The sequence below is a fragment of the Lichenostomus cassidix genome, chromosome Z, assembly GCF_008360975.1.
Source record: "Lichenostomus cassidix isolate B80296 chromosome Z, HeHo_3.0, whole genome shotgun sequence".
Classification (NCBI taxonomy): Eukaryota; Metazoa; Chordata; class Aves; order Passeriformes; family Meliphagidae; genus Lichenostomus; species Lichenostomus cassidix.
Window position 1 is genome coordinate 30,689,926 of NC_139511.1, and position 17,947 is coordinate 30,707,872.

Sequence of the window (17,947 nt, forward strand, 5' to 3'; positions counted from 1 at the left end):
TCAGTGACCTATCATGAACATTAGGATGGTCACTGATGGCTTTGTCTGTATCATTCTTGGATTAGCCACTGCTTTTATACACAACTGCACAACCTATCACAGCTTTCCTAATTTCCTCCTTGCATTTTTTGCCCAATGAAACCATATTGTCTTCCAAGATGTGCTTCTGACATACAGGCTGGGGTTTTCACAGAGGATGACAATACCTACACTTTTTTCAGAAGAAAAGTGTTTTTCTAGCTCAGCATTCTGAAAGGGGCTGGGAATTGGGGGGAGCCCTTTTGAAAAGAATTGTCCAATTACCATGTGTTTCTGTGGAGAAACATATATTGAGTTCTTAGGTAGTTACTGTAAACCTGGAGAATGAATGGGGGGAAGGGGAAGAATGCCACACAAAGTATTAGGAAGAATATCATACCTTTATCCTCGAAGATATGATGTTTTGTGTATGGAATTCAAAATAGTTTAGTCACTGTGAAGACAGAAATAATTAACAAAATGTAAATGAATTACGTTGTTCAGTGTTTTGTATTGGTATTCACTGAGAATTTCTCTTTGTCCATAGGGGATGACTCTGCATAAAAAAGCAGCAGAAGACAGACTGGCTAGTACAGGCTCAGGACAGTCCTTCCTGGCTAGACAAAGACAAGCCACGAGCACAAGGAGATCTTACCCTGGTCATGTCCAGCCAGCAACAGCAAGGTAGAGAAGCCTTGCCCTTAGAAAGAATACTGCCCTGTGATCCAGGCCACTTCTATTGCAAGTGACAACATTCAAGGAAAACAAACCAGCATCCTTTCTCTTTCTCCCTTGTTACTGCTATTGTTTTACAGCTCAGGATAGGGTTTTATTATGCTTTCTTATTGTCCTGTAATGCCCTTTGCTTGTATTTTTTGGAGTTCATTTCTCTCTGCATTTCCTGAATGTGCCAAAATTTTGAAAACATCTAGAGGAGTGCTGTATAGTAACAGTCTTATTTGTATGAAGCCTGGTCTCTTATGAAAAACCTCATGTGGACCATATGACAATGCAGACTTCTTGTCACAGTTGGTACTTGTGTGCCTATAAGGGTTGTTATGCTTTATAAGACTGTTTCTGTTCAAAGGGAATTAGGCTTTTTATTTTATGTCCTGACCTGTTGCTTCAGAAAAATGCTGAAATCTCATAACAGAAATGCAAAGTTAGATTATAATGCTATTGTGAAATATATTTCATACTAAAAAACTCACCAATGCAAAAAAGAAAGGTTGGGTTATTTTTTTTATCTTGTTAGTTCAAAGTTTGCTCTTATTCTTGGCATTTAGGGAAGCAGGATGATTCTTTTCCAGGTTTTTCTTTATCAACTGGTGTTACCTTTTTTGCTGGTAGAGATGAATATTTTCAAATGGCATATTCCACTCTTCTTTGTCAAGTGCTTAAATCCGTATTCTAGAAAGGTGGAGAAGTATTTAGAATGTGCTAATATGCTACTCCTATCATTCATTTACAAAAGACATTTGTTTTAAAATTTTATAATTATGGATGAACAATACATATAATGGATCAAGGCCCCAGTTAATACTGTTAATGTATTCCAGTTGTCATCCCCTACTAAAAGACTTGCTTTTAATGTATTGATTCAGGGTATAATTGTATCAGTTGCCTTACTAATGGTACCAGTGCCTTCAGGTGAGTTTATTGCTGACTTTGTTGGAAACTGGCTGTGATTTGTTATACTGCCTTTTTAGTGTGTAGCTGATTAATCGTGGTAGCACCTTCATGTTCATCAGTGGATGGAGGCTCCTCCTATTTAGGTTCTGTTCCTACCAAGTTGTGCTTTTTCCCTGACCAGTTATGATTCCTTATAATTTTGTCAAAGAATTGATCTACACAAAGAACCAAAAATATTGGCTGAAAGTTTCATATACAGAAATCTTGTGATTTAGTTTTAAACAGTTTAATTTAGAGACTGTTTGGACCATGATGCACATGCAATTGGTTTATAAATTTATTCTTTCACGTGATTTTAATGCCCTCCCAAGTGTAGACATTTTTGCATAAATCCCTTTAGAGCAAAGACATTCTAGCACTTACCAATCATCTGAATGTCTGTCTTAATTCACAGCTTGGGTAGAATGAGCAAAGGGTAATTAAAACAAGCACACTTAGATTAAAGGGTAAAAAAAAAGGTGAATGACATTTTTAGGTACTATTGTTTTATCTTCAAGTACATAATCTATTTTAATTTAGGCTAAGAAATGCATTCATCATGTGTCTGAAAAAGATTTTCAGTTCTAGTTACACCCCATACCAGAAAACAGATGCTGAATTCTACATACAGTTTTGTCTTTTATTCCTCATGGTTTTATTCCTCTTGTTTATTCCTCAAGCAGATTCCATTTGGAAAAAAATTGTTTTCTAAACATTTTCTGTACTTATTCAGTGTATCACTGTTATGGTCTGTGCTTGCAAAAATTAGATGAGTCATTGCAAGTTTCTTGTGTGCAGAAAGGTAACAATGCAAAGGAAGTTGTGAATAATTTCTGTAGCTCAGTCAGGTGATCTATTCAATCTGCTGTCTCTTACTGAGATACAAAATGCTCTGTATACAAAATGTTATCTTTAGTTATCTAGATGATTATAGTTTGTGTGGGACATCTCTTACTGATCTTGTGCAATCAATTCTAGTAACTTGAAGAACTCTTTACCACATGTTGTATGTGAACAGGAGCAAGTCAGATCACTCCTCTGAGGGAATTTGATCATCTTGTTTGAGATTACAGTACTTTATATCACCCAGAGCAAGAACCTAAGAGTACCTAAAGCTCCATTTTTATTTTCATCGTAATCTAGCTGACTTTTTCTGTTACTAAACTGCAGAGGGCTATTTGTGAAAGAAAGGGATGGGACCTTAATGGGAAGTTTTATCTTTTAATTTTGTCTAGTAATTTAATTCCCTATTGCTGTTAATTAGGTGTAGGTCTAAAAGAACTTGAACACAATCAGCCTGCTAGAATAAAAGTAATTGCTTTTTTTATGTTAATATTTGTTTTACTGTTTTGCCTCCAAAGTTTTGATGACAGGCTAATGCCCCTAAGAATTAGGAGATGAATGGATGCTGTTTAGAAGCCTTGTCTTATGCTTTTTCTTTTCAATCTCTCATGGCTTCTTTTGCTTCTTGGTGGTTGTTGGCTTTTCTCTTCTGGTTTGTGATTCTGTCTTTCCTTTTCCCTTGAGATAAGGCACTGAAGTACTTCTGTAGTTCCCTTCAAAAATAGATAACATCATTATATAGCCTCAAAGAGCAACAAAAGACTCATATTGAATCTGAACTTTACTGTTGCTCATAGTAATTGTTAGGCAAGTGAATGAACAATCATTTTGTCTTTGAGAATTTACAAACCTGCAGAAATTCTGGTATTTCCCAGAATTCATGTTGAGTATAGAAACCTAAAAATGTACTGCACGCTTACAGAAATATACTCGGTTGCTGTCTGGTTCCAGTAAGTCATTCTTTCTGTCTTCTATTAGTAATTAAGAGGAGCTTAAGTCTTTGTTCTTCAGTGCTTTACTTCTTTAACTTGCTGCATACATCCATTGTTCATCTTTATGTGTGGATGAATGCAAGTGGTGAACATCATTAAACCTTCTCTTTCACAAGAACAGCTTCTTTTCTCAAAGGATTAAGCTTCATTATTTTCCTTGCTTGATATGTAGCTTTGGAATCAGTGTGTATTAAGAAAAAGAAGGAGCTCAAACTGTGACTCCAGGGAATAAACTCATATATAGGGAAGCTACTAGTGAATGTTCTCTATTTGTCTTATCTTTAGTAATAAAAGAATATAAGCAAAAATCTCAACCTCTGAAACAGAATTCTCTCAGTACATTAGATAGTTCTAAGAAGTTTTTAGGAATACTTTTTCTCCTGAGGCAATAAAGACTATTTACATCAAAATTATAGTGGTAATTACTAAGCCAATGCTATATCCTGTCCCGACATACTACAGGAAGAAAACCCCTGCAACTGAGCTTAAACAGAAGAGGTTCTCCAGGGCAGTGATAAAACAGCTGAGGAGTTAATGAGACTACTTTTCTGGGCACTGTGCTGAGGATCTGCCCAGAATAATCTTTCTGCCAGATTTTAAGTAATGCCAATAAAAGATAGCAGATAGATGGAAAAATAATTTTTGTTGTTCAGAACTGAATTTTAGTTTCTGACCTAAAAGGATGTGTGTGCAGTCCAGTTCACGTACTTGGAGAGTTAAGTTTTTAGCATATCTGATCAAACATTACAGAAAAAAATATTCAAGTTCCCTGTTTTCTTGATAGCAACACATAACCACTTGGATCATGACAGGTATTTTTTAAGTGCTGTGAAAACTGAGGTAATCTAATTTAAAGGTTGTGTGTTCCACCCACAGTGCAAAGGTACGTACATGTCTGGAATATGCAACTTTATGTATTGCAAAATTAAATAAATATTTAACGGCTACAAGATGCCTTTCATTCTGTTTGGAGATAATCAAATGGCAATCTTGCCCTGTTCAAGTGTCACTTTTGTCAGCAGTAATGCCTCTGCAAGTTTTCTGTGGCTCTCTGTTCTGTAAGGAGCACTGGCATTTTTATATGTTAATGAGTTTTTATATGTGTATGAAAGAATTAACAGTGACTATTCCTATTACTGCTTTATTATGGTCTCAAATAGTAAGTGGTATGTGTAAGCTGTCAAGAAAATTTAGATGTTTTTTTCAATTTTAAAGTCCTTGGTATTTTGACATGTGCAAGTAACTATTGCTTTTCCTGTCTTCCCTAGTATATGAAACTATACACTTCACAGCTTCCTGAATGATTTTAGTGGGTTTAATTGTCCTGCAGTGTTGACATTTTCTATAGATTTGGTAATTGGAAGATATTTTAATGTCATCACTTGACTTTCTTCTTTTTAATGATTTGAAGGAAGACTATCCTGAACGTGGCTAACTTTTCTTTTTCTTGTGAAGCAGAACACTATTTTAATTTTACTTATGGATAGAGATTTTTTTTTTCATTCTTGCCCAACATTTTGACTTTTTGCTAGGATTGATGAGGGAGATATTTTTGCACTCAGTCAGCTATGCAGTACTGACTTCTTATGGGTTTTTGCACATGTTTTAGGTAGAATGTGGACTCTGTGTTTTTCAGTAAGATTGTATCAATAAACTTCAGTATCTCCTAACCAATTTTAGCAAAATTTGCAGCCATTTTCCTCAACTGGCATTGTATAAATAAGTAGCTGAAAGAATTTATCAGGATATTCTTCCAAGTGGTGGGGTTTTTTGGAGCAAATGTCACGCTCTAGGTAGGATCCTAGCCATACCTCCTGTTTGTCACTTTTAAGGAATCAAGAACATATCCTGGCATGGCTGATTGCATTACCCTACTCCTGTGATCTTTCTTTCCTCTGTAAGTCCAGAAAAGGAGCAGAAGCTTGTCAGTGATCCTGCAGGCTATAACTAAAAATAAGGTGTGATTTCTTCAGTTTGAAGATGGAGGAGACAGATGCAAGCAACTAGTCAGTACAAAAATCAGAAGAGCAGTGTATCTCACCAAGTTGCATTTTGGGGTTCATTTGAAAACAAATGAAGAAACTGAGCTTATTGTGCTATGTTTTTATCTTTTTAATAAAATTGTAATTTTGATTGATTAAGTATTAGAGGCTTTACCTGTGTATAAGGCAGAAGCTGTCATTATCAGTCACTGCAGCCTCAGACTTCTTTCATCTGGTATGGTGAAACCCTGGAAATTTTGACTCTGCTGCCAGCTCCATTGTACCATTTGGAGATGCTGAGGACTTAGCTAGCTTCCTTCTCTGTTTTTTCTTGACTTTATTTTTGTGGAGTCATTAAATTTTGGGATGTGAAGTTCATTATTAAAATGCATCAACTCATTAAATATGAATGAATGTCAAGTGAGGGGCTCTAGGAAACTTGACAAATCATAGTGTCTCCTGGGGCATTGAAGCAGTGCCTGTGCAGCCAAGATGGCTTCCCAGACAAATTGTCCTGGTGTCAGATTGTAGTCAGTGGATCAGTCGGAATGTGTGCTGACTGGTGTAACTGAAGTCCTCGTCTGTTAATTGTTGAGGGATGGTGTTGCTGTCAGCTTCACTGTGGTCCAGATTCTACTTCACCTTTGGGCCTTGCCAAGGTAGTGCAGGACTATCCTATAGTATATTTCTGCATTAGTTGGCTCTAGTGGCAGATCAGGGGTTTGCTCTGCTTCTGTTGCTGTGTGTGTAAATTTTTTTTGAAAATTGCATATCCTTCAGTCCCCTTTGCATGTGGTGTCATTTCCAGACTGAAAGCAGGTTCTGTTTGTCAGATAAAAATTGCTTGCTGCTGTCTTGCTGCTGTCTGGCTGCTGTGGGTCTCAGAGACAGATCAATACAACATGAAAAATACTGTTAGAGGATTCATTGCTTTGCCTTTACTATCAGATGAGGTTAGAATATCACATTTCAGAAAGAGGAACATGGTTATTTTAATCATTAAAAATGCAGACATTTGTCAGCACTTTGAAAAACTGTTAACTACTTAGCCTAGCATGGCTCAAATCTGAAACAATGCAAAAGCAAGTATTTCCACAGGTATAGAGTAGTTTATTCTGGAAATGAACTTGAATCCCTAATGATTATACCTAACTTGAAGAGAAAACTTAAATAAAGGCCAATTATTACTGTTAGCGTGATCATGAAAGTGGAGGGAATTTTAGGAGAAAATTCCCAGTGGTGTAGTGTTTGTATTTATAGGGTTATGAAATAGTTGTAATGAGACCATCAGACTTTTGATTTAGATTTGAATATAACATCAGTTATATAATTTAAAATATTGTAAAGCAGAGATTATTGTTTACAGCCACAAAAGGTTAGTAAGCTGAAGAGTAAACTTATTTTCTGGAGGCATCAGTGGTTTCAAGAGAGATTTTAAAGCTTTTGTTTAGCAGTATCAGTAAAGTCTTGGAATAATTATAAGCATTACCTTATAAGGCCACAATTTAAAAAATTTATAGTCTGCTTTGTATTCTCTCTGTCACTCCTGCTTAGACACATTGTCTGCTGTGTAAACTGTCTCCTTCTGAAGATGCTGCAGATGCAGTGACAGGTTATGCTGAGTGAATTTACCCTAACATCTTGCATCTCTGTTGCCTTCTAAGTGTTGCTGGCTTTAAAATAAAGAAATTGACAGACAACTATTTTTAGAACATGATAAGAATTTCTAGTCAGGAAAGGGCACTAACAGATGAGTTTTTACATCCTTGAAAGATAGTACAGTGTCCTGAGTTTACAAGACCTCTCAAAAGTGCTATTGACTCAAAGAGAAGCCTACAGTATTGTTTCTGTGTATGTGCAACACGTGAAGGACACGTGAAGTGCTACTAGTAAGTTTGAACTAAATACTAGCCAGGTGAGACTAAAGAAGTAGATTTTATTCATTTATGCACAATAGAATAGGTACATACTTATGTAGCTTGACTTTTAATTTTTTATAGAATAACTACAATGATCTTCATATTAATCCTGAACTGTGTAACTATGCACCAAGCAGTGCCAAGCAAGCTTAAAAGACAATGATTTCTCAAAATACACCCTCAAGGTCTTTGAATGTGTTAAATTTTTTATTCCATTTGATATGTGTCTCTGTGTTCCCATTTGTTTTTCAGCTATGGTTAGTATTCTGGGTGGATGAATGAGAAGGAAAAAAAGAGGGATACACAAGCTACAGGACTTGTAGCATAAATATTCTTTCTTATCTATTTAACCTGGATTGTTCCATCACAAGAATTATTCTTAGAATAATTTTTGACCAGTGCAATACGAGGGAGAAGGAAGTAGGGGAATAGGCTGTAATTTCAGTCTGGTGAAGTCCATTTGCTCTTTTCAATATGGAAACAAAATTTTACATTTAGTGCTGTGCCAGTGCTGTGTAGGGAAATCTGTGTTACCTGGACGAAGTGGAAGCACTGTAGCTGTGTCAGTAAAGCATTCCATTCCAGTTACTCTAGCCAAGAAGGAGGGTGCATCAGTGAGGATGGAGAATTGTGCCAACCTCACCGATTCTCTTCCAAACTTAATTCCCTTCCGCAGCATTGTGGAGTGCTCTCTCTACTGCTCAATGTCTCCTACTCAGCTTGCTTTAACAAGTAATACATATCATTTCTGGCAATTCAAACCTGTGTTTGCATGCAATGGACAGAACTTGCCAGTGCAGTGGGGCAATGATGCTTAGCCTCATGCACAGGATGAGCTCTGATGAAATTTAAATGCCTTCAGTGGTGCTCAGAGCTCAAGACAGTTGTTATGACTCTGTCTTTTAGTGTGTAATCACAGGCGGTATTGGGCAGGCACCTTTCACTTCATCTTGCTTTGGTTCTTTAACAGTTGTACTCACAGACAGCAGGAATGCCCAAGACTTAAATTTCTGTGTAAACTTACTTTCCATAGCTTTGTTAGTTGAGAATGGTTCCCTGAAGAATTTCACTCAGAAGTTTGTAAAGTTTAATTACAGGTAAATTTAGATATTGAGCAAGGCTATTTTGTTGCTTTTACCAATTATTGACCTGTAACCTTCCTGTTAATTTGAAGAGTTTCTTGGCAAAGGTGTTTCCCCATGAATTTGCACAACTCTTAAATAGAGGTGGCCTTACTAAACTGCTTTGAAAAAGACCTGTTCTCTGTTGTTTTGGTTTGTTTTTTTTTAACAGTAATATGTTATCTGCTTTTTAACTTTCTTCTTTATTCTTTTATTTGCAGTGATGTGGTTGCATGACCTGCAGCATTATTATAACAGGGACTGTTCAGTGCATGACTTGCTTTTCTGTCCAGACTGCATAACCAAAACTTAACCAGTTCTACACTTAAGACTCATGGCCATCTGATTTCAAAGGGGGATCTACTTGCAGAGAAGCTTACCATCCTGGGGAGTGGCTTTCCCATTTCCCACTTCCATTTAATCTTTCTCTTCACAAAAAGTCTCCTATGAGGCTAGAAGAGAGGAAATCCAGTATTCACAACTCAACAGGAGGCGTTCTGCAAACTGACAGAGCACTGTCAGCTCTCCATCTTACTTCCGCCTGTCCACTTTATTTAATTCTGATTAACAGTATTAACACACAGACTTCCTGCAACATTTTCATTTACTGAACTATATAAATCTAGTCTTAATGAGTTCCTAAAAAAGGCCTTTTGATTACTGTTAAAATTTCAAAGCACCTGCACCCTTAAAGGATCCACTTTGAATCTTTAAATAAATAAAGTAAAGCGAAGGAGGTGTTTTACCAGGAGAAATGACTAATGAATTGCTGCTTGGCGATCCCATCTTCCTTAGAAAACCAAGCAAGTTTCATCTGATAATCTCCGAGCCAGGCAAACTACCAGGTGGTATTTTGTTCACAGGCACTGCCTGCTTCCTTAAAATGTATATACACAGTAGTTTGTGGCTGTTGTATTTTTCTCTCTACATTTGAGCTGTGTTGTTGGTTTCTTTCAGAAACTTTTTTTTCCCAATCTGTGTACAATTGTTAAAACAATCTGAGGAAAGACCATGAATGGAGATAAGTATGAAAGTCATCTACACTTCCAGTATTATGCAGACTGTCCTTGCCAGTTTATAATTTGGATTGTTTATCTTTCACCTGTACTGTTTTTTCCTTTCTTTTTTTCCTTTCTCCTGTCACAGTCTTAGCTATTTAATTTCCAATTGCACTAGCTTGGCTGTTTCTTTGTATTTTGAAGTTTAGCTATAAGATTTGCCATATGTAGACAGTGTAACTCAAAATGCTTTGTACTGCCTATATTAATTTAAAAAGCTGCTTATTTAATATTCTTAAATATCTGCACATTTGTACTACTGTATCTTTGTTTTGTATTGGACATCCAGTACTGGCAAGATTCAGAAGACGAGGGAGTGCTTAGTGTTGTAAGTTAAGAGGTTTATTGTATAAGAGTTAGTACGTAACAAACAGGGAAAGGGGCTTTCAAGCCATAGGACTTGCTGGAAAAACTGAAAAGCCTGAACGCTGATTACCTTAAGTGGTTTGATTTAGATCCAGTTTTAGAGAAACTCCATTCTTGTTCACCTGGATCTTAATCCTACAGAAATATTGATATGATACGAACTCTGCTGCCTGCAGGAATGGCTTTGCTTATTGAGGCAGTAGCAGAACCACCAGCCCTGTTTGCCGTGGAGGCAACCCCATGCTGAAGTTGTGTCCGCTTGTCTCTGCAGTCCCTTCTGGTCACACAGACAGTGCCTGCCTCATCCCTGGCCCATCAGGTGGGCTCTGACAGAGCCGCACCTTGTGCGCAGAGATGCTCACTTGTGTCCAGTCCTCAGGGATCCTGATCCCACAGTGTCCGTGGCCTTGTGCAGAATGACATGGAGAAGGGACACATGTGCCCCACCAGAGTGCGGTGGTCTGCACTGCCTGGCAAAGGCATTGGCTGGTAGGAATGGGCTCCATGCAGGCTGGGCAGCAGAGCGAAGGATAAACATTAAGATCCCAGTGAGAACTGTGTGGTGTTTTCCCTTCTGGATACTGTATCAGGTACTGTGGCTACCAGGTGCTTGGCTGACAGCTGTCCGTAAAGGCTTCAGATGGGGATATGTGTTTCCTGGTCCACCAGGGCCAGGGACAGTGAAGTCTGACGTGACCTGCAGCCAGGGTCTGGGGTTTGGTGATGATGAGCTGGCCTCCAGGCAGCAGCATTTCATCAGACCAAGTCCAGCAGAGAGCTGAATGATTTGTGTCTTTCCAGGTCCTAACCATTGATCCCTTGTTATGTGTCAGGGCAAGCGTTACTAGTAAAACTTCTTTTAGTTGGGTGTTAAAGGCATGGTATGTTTTTCATTTACTAGTGCTGCTCCGGCTGGGACCACACCCTGCCCCAAGCCAGGCTGGGTGCAGGATCCCTGAAATCAGGGCACTGTGCTGGGCAGGAGGGGATTGCTTTTTTGTGCACCTGCCTCCACGGGTGTCCCAAAATGATGCCGAGCAGTACCTCATTTCTCCAAGTGGTCTGTGCAGATTAGAGACTAAGTATCAGTTGTTCTTGAGCCTTGATGACATTTGTATGTAAGTGTGTTTAGCTTGACAAAAGTTATTTGAGTTTACTAATGCAACAGAGAGATGCCAGGTGGAGCCAGGAACTTTCAGCAAGAAGCTGGCTACTTTAACTAGATTAGCCTGGCATCTCTGTCATGAAGTGGTTGTGAGCTCTTGACTCAGAGCTGATCTCCAGCATGTCTCTGATATACTAACTTCATTTGTGCTGCATAGAAAACTCTCTTACTTTCTTAATAGCAGCTTGTTTGACAGTCCTGAATTAAATGTTGACCAATTATCAAAGTAACTGTTTGTGAAGTTGCCAGTGATATATTTTCTGTAAAAGAATGAATTCTTAGAGTGTCAAAACATTAATTTCCCATTTCAGTTCATCTACAAATTGTGTAACTACCAGGTTGTTATGGTAGCAATATTAATATACATACCTGTATATAGAGGAAAAAAACCTCATTAATGATAATTGGAATCAAAAAGTTTAATATTTTTTCCCAGTCAAATACACTAATGCTTCCAAGGTGATAGAAGAGTGTACAGTTGTTAAACAAGTTGTAAATAAACGCTTATATAAAATGTAAATGCTTGGTTTTACTTTATTTGGTACTTGGTTGTAAACTGCATTTCCTGGGGCTCTGCAAAGGAGGCCGAGTGGCAGTTGAGCATCACCAGTGCACAAGAGAGCACAATGTCCTCACGTTTGCTGGGAAGCATCCCATCCAGCTGCCTGAGCTGCATGACATGGTTTGCTGATCCAAGGGCCAGGGCTCAACAACCAAGGTGAGACAACCTTCACTTGCCAATGGCAGCTTCACAACTTTAGATGTAGCTAAAGGTGGGGGAAAAGACATTGCTAATGTGGACAGAAACAGCTGTCCTTCCGTCCTCCACTGAGGAGCAGCTCTGGCATCTGGGGGAGGAGGAGGCTTGGGTGGATCTCAGAATGGGCAAATGCTAATCTTTGTGAAAGAGAAGGCAACAGCGAGAGAGGGATACTGAGCCCATGAGTGTTGTGTGTGGTGCTGGGGTTAAGAAGGGTGTGCAAAGACCCTGACACCGCCTTTCAGGGGCTGCTCTGTAAAAGGAGTAGGATCAGAAAGGTGTTCTGGTGGCAGTGCAGCCAGCCTGGCAGAGACTGGAGAGCTTGTGGGGCTGAGTGCAGGCCAGGCTGAAGTGTTCAGTGGCTGGGAAGGGCAGGGGAGCCCCAGGTCTCCAGCTTCCTCCTGCACCACAGGCAGTGGATGGTTGAGGCAGGAAGCTGCTGGAACCTCACTTCCAGCTGCTTGTGATTCACTGTTGTCCTCTGCCCTCCTCAGTCCCACCTGTCACTCCTCTTCATCTTTGGCATGACTAGTATTTCCTGCCTCTGGCCATCGTTCCCTGTCCTGTTATTTCCCTCACTCCTAACCTCTCCTAACTTTTGCTATACACCTCTTTTCCCTGCAGTGTGCTGAGACCCACATTGGTATCCCTTGTTCTGACCTCCACTCCTCCTTCTCCCCTCTGCTCCGTGTCAGCTCCTGCAAGGCCATGACTTACGCTCCATATGGTGTGAGGGAATTGTGCCCCCACCCTCTCCACACTGCCCCTCCACAGCTGCTGGGCCAGCAGGGAGGATGCAGCACTGTAGGTTCTCTTCCGCTGGTACGTCTCCTCCACACCACACAGCTGCAGGGCCCTGCTTTTACCACTGTCCCCTAGGTGTGCTTATCCTTATGTTGCATTAGATATTGCAGGAGGTGACGCCACTGCTGTGTTCAAAGGAATGGTGTCAACATGCTCCAGGAGCTGCACAGTTCCCCCCTACAGTTCCCCTTTTCTAATTTCTTTGTCCACAAAAAACTTCTGAGCACTGTATACTATGCACGTTAAGTGTAATAAACACTGCAAATAAATCCTTGTGCCCATCAAGCTGTCTGAAGACCCTTTGTGTCACAAAGCAGAGGGCAGCACGTTTGTGTCCATGTGTGTGCTTGGCAAGTGGGAGGCAGCAACACCCTTGGAAGAAGGCTGCTTGAGACAGGCTGCGAGGTCAGCAGGACTGCCAAGGAGGGAGGGAACTGCCACCCCACCTTCAGCGCGGGAAGCAGCACAGCAGGGGGAGTCTGTCAGTGCTAGGCGTACTTAGTTTCTCTTCCTTGGGAGCTGAAACAATTAAAGAGCCTCAAGACAGCAAAGTGTCCATTTGGCAAAGCAGGGCGACCAGAAGGGAAGATCAGCTATGCCAGGAAAAAGAAGATTGACATAACTGGAAAACCTTCACATACTGAATGTACACACTGCTTCCCTGGTTCAGTTCTTCTGAGAGCCTCAGGAAGCAGTGGAGCCTCTCTTCCTCCTGGGGCTTCTGGCTAGTAGCAGGGAATGGCCTTTAGTCATTCACCAGACACAAGAGTCTCAAAGCTGCAGCTGTGCACACATCTGGATGTTTGCATTCTTCGCCAAACTATGCTGTCCACAGGCTAGTAGGGAGCACAACTCTGTGCCAAGAAGGAAGCCTGAGCTGAGGGCAGAGAATGCAAACTCCCCCAACCCCCAGTGCCAGGGAATTGAGGAAGGTGGTCACAAGTAAAACATGAGGTGGAGGAATTCTCACTATTTATCACACCCCATCTGCAAGAGTCTTTCTCTGGCTTTGATCCAAAATGAAAAAAGGTATCAAAAAACCAGCCCAGATCTCTTGTTAAAGCAGATCAAAAGTTACAAACATACCATATCGATGTCAAAACGGCTTTCCAGGGACCTCAACTCCGCTGTTTCCATCTTTAAATCCCTTTTTCCTACCCTTTAACTGTTAGAGAACATTGTAATGGCTGTATGCCTTCTGTCTGCCCCAACCCCAACTAAGGCTCTCTGGCAGCATCACCAGAATGAAGCTGGCACTCTGCACGCTGACAGGGCAGGAAAGGACACCATGGGCTCTGGAGACCATCAGCGATACGGGGCTTGCTGCCTGCCAGCACAGACCACACAGCACACACAACATGCACAGCACAGCACACAGAGCACACACAGCACAACACACACACACAACACGCACAGCACAGCACACAGAGCACACACAGCACAACACACACACACAGCACGCATGGCACAGCACACACCACACAGCACATAAGACACAGCACACACAGCACACACGGCAGAGCACATGCAGCACAGCTCAGCACACACAGCACACATGGCACATACAGCACACACAACACACAGCACACACAGCACAGCACATATGACACAGCACACATGGCACACACAGCACAGCACACACAACACACAGAGCACACACAGCACAAGCAGCACACAGAACACACACAGAGCACACACAGCATAGCACACACAACACACAGCACACATAGCACACACAGCACACACACAACACACTTAGCACAGCACACACAACACACAGAGCCCAGCCCAGCCCACACACACAGCATAGCACAGCACAGCACAGCACAGCACACAGAGCACAGCACAGCACACAGAGCACACACAGAGCACACAGAGCATGGCACACACAGCCTGGCACACAGGGCACGTCCTTCCCCTGCACCTGCACAATTAAACTCTCCTTGAGCTTATCACTAACACTCTCTGTTCCCAAGCATGCATTGCTCAACAAACTTGTTTTCTAATGAATAGCCTTGGAAACTTGTTTTTCAATGAATAGCCTTGGAAACTTGTTTTTATCTGAATCACAGCTGGAGTATTATTGTTACTGGACTTTTGAGGAAAATTACTGACCTGGACTGAATCCAGGATAGAAATTGATGGAAGACTAAAGCCAAGCCTCTCACAACCTGTGAACGGGGATTCCACGTGAGGTCTCTTGGCCCCAGAGGCTGTGCAGCCCCTCTCTTGGAGCAGAATGTGCCTCTGGGTGCTCATCAACCCACAGGTTTGAGAACCTGAAAGAACTTCACTGAAAACTGACAGTGGGCCCTGAGCTGGTATCCCCTCCTTGAGGCTCAAGCCTTTGCCCACTGAGAGATGCAAAGGCATCCAAAGTGTGCATTTCACTGAACTTGGGGAGTTTTCCACAGGTGCTTTGTACACATGCACACACACACAGACATTTGAATATGTAAGTGTGTGTGTGTGAAAACTGACTTCAATACTTTATAGCAAGTGTAGCATCAATGTTGCCATCTTGGATTCAAAATTAGGTTACCGTTGTGGTTATAATAAATCCCATGGAATCCTTCCGTAAGAGTTAAATTAGTCAATGATTAAGTGCTGCCAAATCCTTCAGACACAAAGCATGGAGCATTTCCAAGGCTGTTTGGCAAGAGGCTCGATTGTGAACCTTGTGACTCAGTGGGAAGGTCTCTGTTCCCCCTCTGCACCCTCACATTCTCCATCCTCACCCTTCTGCATCCCCAGTCGCTGTTGTGCATCATTCCAGGCTGACTCTAATCCAGCTCTGCTTTGTGTGCTTTATCTGTGTGGTAACAGAGTGAACCTTGCCTTACAACTTTGTTGTGCTTCCGCAGATTCGTTATAAAATTGCTTTTGCTGATACCTTTGACAGTGACTTTTCATGTGACCTTGACCACCCAGGCACAGCACTGCAGGAGCTGTGCAAGCAGAGAGCACTACGGCCCCCTTTTCTGGAAGGGGATTATCCATGGTGCACATTGGGATGTCATCTTGGGGTGGGGTTTTTTTCTAGTTTCTCTTCCCCCTCTTGCATGGAAAAGGCAATAACCCTCTTTGGGATTCCCCCTCAAAGCTGACAGAGGCTGTAGTCACTGCAGCCCAAAGCCCTCACAGCACAGCACACATGGCTGTGAAATGTTTTGGAAATACCCCAAAAATACTACCTTGGCAAAGCTTACTCCAAGAAGGAAAAACACTTCCTTGCAATTAGGAATCGACAGACTACCAGAATACCCTTCTAGTAGCCACTTCATTACTTTTAAACCTAAATAAAAAAGAAAGAAAAAGAGGGGGAAAAAAAAAATCAAACAGCCCCCCAAACAACTGAAGACTTGTACAAGTTAATGTGACATCCAAGGAGACTTTTAAATCCAAATCAGCATGTATTCAGCCTCTAAACAAACATGGGTAGCACTGGCTTGCATCCCCTCCAGAGCAAGTGTGGTGGTGTCTGCAATTTGGGCAATGCAAGAGGCCAGCTCTGCACCGATACAGAACACTGCACTGTGAAGAGCCTGTTTTAAACACGTCTTGGTGTATGTAGCCTTCAATTCACCTACCTGTGTAGTTTAGGATTACATACTTCATCACCTGCCAAAGCAGTTGGTTGTAAAATGTTATGTAAACCGCCCAGGATGTCTACATGAACTGATTTTGTGCTGGAATATACAGTTAGAATTAAAGGCAGATGCAGAAATTTCTGGAAAACTAACTGGAAAATACATTAAAACCAAAGAAAATCAACTGAACAACAGTCTTGAAAATGCTTTATTGAACCGTGTGTCTTATTGTAATGTGCAGAAGATGTGTTTGAAAAACTACAGCTTGAAAAATTTTTGAAAGTCTTCAACAATCAATAAAAAAAGTCCCTACTGGGGGTAACTCTCAGGATAACCAGAGGCTGCATGTAAAGTTTTCTGTTGCAGAGACTAAAAAAAAAGAAAAAAACAACCAAGGCTAGTGCTGTTCTACATGAAAACAATCAAGATTTGATGATTAAAGAAAAGAAAATAGAGGAAGGAACTTAAACTTCAGTCTATGGGGTTGTTTCTTTTCCTGCTGTTATTTTGGATTAGCATACATGTCACAGTTCTGCTGAGAACACCAGCTGGTGTCCAAGTCTGTACGTTTATTCTACAATGCTGCTGAGATGAGAGGATACAGAGAAAGAGAGAGGGGGTGAGGTGAAAGATCTGGAAAGACATCATTATGATATAAGCCTAGTTTGAATTTTCATCAGAAGCTGTGTGCACTTTTGTTTTTATAATCTAACTTTACATTCAAAAAAACCCACCAAAAAAAGAAAAAAGAGAAAGAAAAAAGAAAGAAAACCAAAAGCAAACATACCCCTTCTGTCCTTGCCTTGGGGCGATTATAAGTTTCTTTGCACAATAACACCATACTATTTTTTTTTCCAAAACAGTAGGCATGTAGGTGGCATGATTCAACTAAAAGGCTTTTTTCCAACTTCTTGTATACCAGCAAAAATGACCAAAAGAACCAATAAATAAAAGGTGCTAAATTTAGCATTAAGAATTTCTTGTAATATACTGACAGTCTGGGAATCCAAATCCTCAATCTCTCCTGATACTGTCAGGTCTCTGCAAACTATGAAGCAAATACATAAATAACTCAAAGTATGATTGAGGCTGTGAAAGGCTTTTAGACTAAGACAATAGGATTCGGGTTAACTTTTTTTTCAGAAACACAGTGAATATATGAATTGTCTACACCCGAATAAAACATATTTAACAATTAAAAAATTTTAACAACCACAACAAAGAAAAACTTTTAAACAAAAGTGAACATCATTTGATTTCAGGGCACACAAAAGCCCCTTGCAGTAGCTTCCAGCAGTGGCCTTACTGTTGTGTCTCCTACAGATGCATAAAATGAAGTTTAACTCCACATTGAGGTGACAGCTGAGAGGGCAACATAATGGTCACATACAGCAAAATGTCACACCCTGGTCACGACAATGTATCCCACTGCAGTTTCCATCCTGTGCAGGAACAGCACATGAAGATGACATTCTGTCACATATTATTAAAAAGCTACTTTGTGGCCACAAACTGCTACTCAGCGCTAACCTTTTTCATCACGTAACCTTTGAATAATGGGAAAGCTTTGTGTTTTATAGTTTTACTCCTTGTATTTAAGTTTTTAAATGACAAGGTCACTAAAACTCATGCACGCTGCAAAAAACGTCATGCAGTAG

General features: G+C 40.7%; 1 protein-coding gene across 5 annotated transcripts in view; it reads left to right on the top strand.

Moving 5' to 3' along the window:
• Positions 1 to 11,655, top strand: part of HOOK3 (hook microtubule tethering protein 3) — an 87,181-nt gene extending 75,526 nt beyond the window's left edge. For 4 of the 5 annotated variants that reach the window (XM_085042211.1, XM_085042208.1, XM_085042209.1 and 1 more), the window contains 2 exons: positions 566 to 702; positions 8,768 to 11,655. In XM_085042211.1, the coding sequence (XP_084898337.1) occupies positions 566 to 702; positions 8,768 to 8,783 (153 nt within the window). In that variant the 3' untranslated portion in view covers positions 8,784 to 11,655. Of the gene's footprint in view, positions 1 to 565 lie in introns of all 5 variants that reach the window. The other variant, XM_085042210.1, reaches the window with a different exon arrangement.
• The last annotated feature ends 6,292 nt before the right edge of the window (positions 11,656 to 17,947 follow it).